At 45.4% G+C, this 4304-nt stretch overlaps 1 protein-coding gene across 1 annotated transcript; it reads right to left on the bottom strand.

Moving 5' to 3' along the window:
- Positions 1 to 254: 254 nt before the first annotated feature.
- On the bottom strand, positions 255 to 4304 carry wnt1 (wingless-type MMTV integration site family, member 1). Its single transcript, XM_030118634.1, has 6 exons — positions 4253 to 4304; positions 3790 to 4057; positions 3434 to 3550; positions 1299 to 1552; positions 841 to 1106; positions 255 to 751 (listed from the first exon to the last, which is right to left on the bottom strand). Exons 3-6 carry the CDS (start codon positions 3532 to 3534, stop codon positions 260 to 262), a joined length of 1113 nt encoding a protein of 370 aa, XP_029974494.1. The 5' UTR covers positions 3535 to 3550; positions 3790 to 4057; positions 4253 to 4304; the 3' UTR covers positions 255 to 259.

The raw sequence follows: 4304 nt of genomic DNA, 5'->3' as shown, positions 1-4304 counted from the left end.
AACATGGATGGCTGTCTTATTTAAATATTTAATAATGTTAAGCATTAAAGGCAAAGAGAAAGCATATATACTCCCTCTATACCCTGTTCACATATTTGTGCTTTTCTCCTACTGTCAAAAACATTGATTGAAGTTTTGTGCCAGAATTTTCCCTGTATCGGTTTACCTGTCTCAAAGCTTTCGTAACGTGTCAAACCACTCAGTAAACTACCTGTTTTCCTGAGGAGGTCTTCTTTGCTCCTCATATATTCACCTTTGATCATAGACACTGGTATGATGTTCGTGCACTGGTACAGTTCAGGCAGCTCACATGGCAGCACCAGTGGAAGGTGCAGTGGCACCGTTCGGTCACGCTCTCCGTCCGGGTCTTAAAACCTCGTCCGCAGCATAACAGCTCACATCCGTCAAGGCCCGGAGACGAGCTGTTGCATGTTCTCCCAGCAGTGCCCAAAGTGCCGGTTTTGCCGTTGTAGGAGCAGAAGTTTGGCGACTTCTCAAAGTAGACCAGGTCCATCCCGGATGGGGGTTTGTGGGCCGGGTTTTCGGGCTCTAGATGACGGGGGTCGGCCCGGTGGGAGGCGCGGTTGCTGCCCTTGTTGGCGTAAACAACTCGAGATGCGCCGTCGAATCGGTCCTTGAGGAAGTCTCCAACCGTGCGGAAGCTGGGGAGGCGCATCCAGCAGGTGCGTACGGTGCAGGAGCCCGACATGCCGTGGCACTTACACTCCTGACGCATCTCCGAAGACACTGTCTGCAAGGAGGAAGACCACAAACCTCTCATTAAATTTCACTCTGGATGTGAATCTCGGATGTATCAGACGGCAAATATCAAAGTCTTACCATCCTGCCAGCTTCGTTGTTGTGTAAGTTGGTGAGGTAGCGCAGATCCCTTCCCCTCTCGCTCGAGTCCACAAACTCACGGCTGAACATCCGGCCAAAATCCACATTGTCACTGCAGCCCCCCCAGTGCCAGTCTGGCCCTCCGGGACCTCGGCGACGATAATCGCATGTGCACGACTCAATGGCCCCTTCTGAGCAGGAGCGAGCCACAGCATGGGTCACCCCTGCGCTGGTAATGGCAAATACAAATGCTGTCTCTCGGCAACCTGAAGCAAGAATATGAAAACTTCCCATCAGAGACGGATCCAAACTTTTTTCTCCTTGGCTTTACCAAATTTTTGCCAAAAAATTGGGAATTATTTGCAGACAAAAGCTTTTAAGTGCAGACAAGAGATTCCATTACATCTTGGCCAGAGTTGTCTAAATTTTGCCTGATGCGAAGCATAAGAGACGCTCACCACGATTGACGATTTTGCCAAATACTGCCGGGCTGTGGGTGGTCGGGCAGTTCCAGCGGCGGTTGCGGAACTGCCATTTGCACTCCTTTATGGCGGTGTGCAGCCCAGCGGCGATGGCATGCAAGATGCCAGGATTCTGCCGAATCAGCCGGCGCTGGCGTCGGCTCAGGAGGGCCAGGCTGGGGTCCAGGACCAACTGCACGTTCTTGGAATTGGTAAGGAGGTTGGACGAGGAAGCCACATTGACAATACCCCTGGCACAACGGGACAAGGAAATCAGAGTCAAGAGGGCTGGCAGCTCCTGCATGTAGCTTCGTAGGTGTTCTGCTAAACTCCTAAACTGATGTCTCTTGGCATCCCTGCCTTTAAAATTACAGTTTCTCTCTTATTTACTACAGTAACAGGAACACAGTCTGTAGCATGACCACGAAGAAGACGGTATCTAAATCAAATAAAATGTTTCAGGCTTGGCTGAGAGCATTAAATGTATTATTTCAACCCCTTTATTTGGATCAGACACAGCTACCTGTCAGGTTCATAATTAGAACGTATACTGCTGAATGTGCAGCTCATGTTATTCTCTCATTGTAAAATACACAACATCACAGTGAGATGTAGAAGATATTGTGCTTGGCACATTTGGGAAAATCTCTTCAGATGTTCAAATCTCAATATTGAATCTCAAAGCTGTAACAACTTACCAAACAATCAGCCTCTTTACACTTCTTTAACCCATAAACTATGTTATGGCTACTGTTTTTATTCATGAAATCAAAACTTAAAATGTTATTTAAATTTGTGTTTTCCTTACATATGGTTGTGGCTCATGCCAAACATGGCACCTGCTTCTTCAGTGAAATTCAGATTTCAGCTAAGTGGATTTTAATACATCCATTTGGTGGTCATGGTTTTCAGGAGCTTACTTTAAGTGTTTGAGGACACAGGCTGTATAATTTCCACTTCTGCTTTCTACTTCTGGTATTTTTTTCTTTGAGATTTCTGTGTCAACTTCTTTTTTTTTCTTTTTTTTTTTCTTTCAAAACCACGTGGAGTGTAATGGCTGTGTCTCCTGGTAAACATTATCATCCGGAAAGGAGAGCGAGCCTTGGCCTGTTTGAAGGCTGACCCAGACAGTCGTGCGGTGAGGCCTGGGAACGTTAATAAGAAGAAAAAAAAAATCATCTTTTGAATGTTTTCATCCTTTCAAAACTCAACGGTGTCTCTTTTTTTTTTTCTAGCTGTTTTTCTGGACTTCTGCTGACATTTTTAAATATTTGTAAAACGTCCTGCCGTTGTGCGCAAATACTGTCCAACCAGGCGCACCGCAAAAATCTTTCGTTAAATCATTACCTCAACAAACCCAGCCCACAGTTTATAGATTTTTAAACATGCAGTCCAGCATGTTAAACTCTACAGATACGATTTTTCATTTTCTTTTTTCTTTTTCCTTTTCATATCAAAATATAATGCGGTTGGCTGTTTTTGTTTGAGGTTGCTGTATAGACAGGGGAATGTACAGTATTAGATCAACACGACCCTGGAATAAACCTCCTATATGTTTCCAAGCAGCTATGACATAAATCCATATTTAATTTATCCCACGTTGGACTGAAAAATGTTGTCCTGTGTTCAAACCACACGACCCTAGAAGTAGAGGTGGAGACGGAGTAAAAGTAAATTAAATCTACCGCAAATAAAAGGTGAAACTGTAATTATTAGCCCCCAGAAAAAAAATAGTTTATTGTTTAATAGCCTGCTGCAGCTGATTTCACTGAAAAGGCAATAAATTAAAATCTGAAGGAAAAAAGAAGTTAAATTGGTTATTGAGCTTTGGAGCAAGTCTGGAAACGACAGCTAAAATCCCACAAGCCTAAATGCGGCTGTTTCCTTTTTTTTTTTTTTTTTTTTTTTTGAACAGGAGTTGCGAGCAGATCCAAAACTAACACATTATTTCGAGCATGCAGCATGAAATGTGGTGAGCCAATAAAACGCTCCTCGCTGAAAGCAGCGCGGGGTCTTTCCCGAATAAACGCGACTGAGCGACTCTGGAGCCAGTCTGCATGGATGGATGGATGGATGGATGCTGATGGCGGAATCAGCGCATCGTGGCACGCGGCGGCGCGCGCTCCACTCACCACCACCGGCCGCTGTTGTTGACGGCTCCTGTGCCCGAGAGCGAGGACACCAGCAGGATGCAGGCGGCTTTCACCCCCAACAGCAGCGCCAGGCTCCTCATCCTCACTCCAGGACAACTAGCAGGGGAAGGAAAATGTCACCATTTTACGCACGCACAAGTGTAATTTAATTCTAAGGAAGTCCGCCAGTTATTTGTCTTAGGCAAGTGTTATCATAAATCTAAAGATCAAGCTATTATACATTTTTTTTCTTAAAACGAAAAAAAAAAGGTCCAGAAATGCAGGTTCCATCTAAACTTTTGCAATAATGCTCTCCTGATTTATCAGTGGAGTACAGCTGCAAGGTGTCTACTCACCACGCCAGTCTGATGAGAGGACTTGAAAGGTGAGAGGAGCTGGCAGCCCTAATTGACTTAAATGGATCTTGAGTGGCGACAGGTTGCTAAATGATGTGAAGTGTCCAGGCAGGATGCTGCTGCTGCTGCTGCTGCTGCTGCTGCTGCTGTCCTCTTCACTCTGTCTCTCTCAGTGATGCTTTGCACGGCGCATTGAACGCGTGGGACCATCCCGAAGACTTGATCCCCTCGGTGACTGATAGGCAACACATTCTTCTCTTATTGAGCGCTACGAGGGGAATAAAAAAGGGATTTGCTGCTCTCATCTCCCTCTGTTTTTTTTCGCAGCCTTTTCAATAGGATTGGAGGGAGGGATAGTTAATGCTCTTCATAGGGCGCACAATGAATAAGGAAACACAACTGAGCAGAAAAGAGAAAGGAAGAGAGGAAAAAATAGGGCAGTCCACAGTGTTGCGCATATTACTTGTGGAATCTCACGGTCATCAGCGGCATTGATCCCCTGTAAAAGTGTGCGC

Source organism: Salarias fasciatus, chromosome 20 (assembly GCF_902148845.1).
Source record: "Salarias fasciatus chromosome 20, fSalaFa1.1, whole genome shotgun sequence".
NCBI lineage: Eukaryota > Metazoa > Chordata > Actinopteri > Blenniiformes > Blenniidae > Salarias > Salarias fasciatus.
The sequence above is the reverse complement of the archived record's forward strand: the minus strand, read 5'-3'. Positions and strand labels throughout refer to the sequence as shown.

What these genes read in the sequence shown, in the direction of transcription:
- wnt1 (XM_030118634.1), bottom strand. Translation starts at nt 3,534, where the DNA reads ATGAGGAGCCTGGCGCTGCTGTTGGGGGTGAAAGCCGCCTGCATCCTG. An exon ending in AACAACAGCGGCCGGTGGTG is followed by an intron (nt 1,553 to 3,433) that starts GTGAGTGGAGCG and finishes CCGTTGTGCCAG; the next exon opens with GGGTATTGTCAATGTGGCTT. An exon ending in TGGCAAAATCGTCAATCGTG is followed by an intron (nt 1,107 to 1,298) that starts GTGAGCGTCTCT and finishes TTCTTGCTTCAG; the next exon opens with GTTGCCGAGAGACAGCATTT.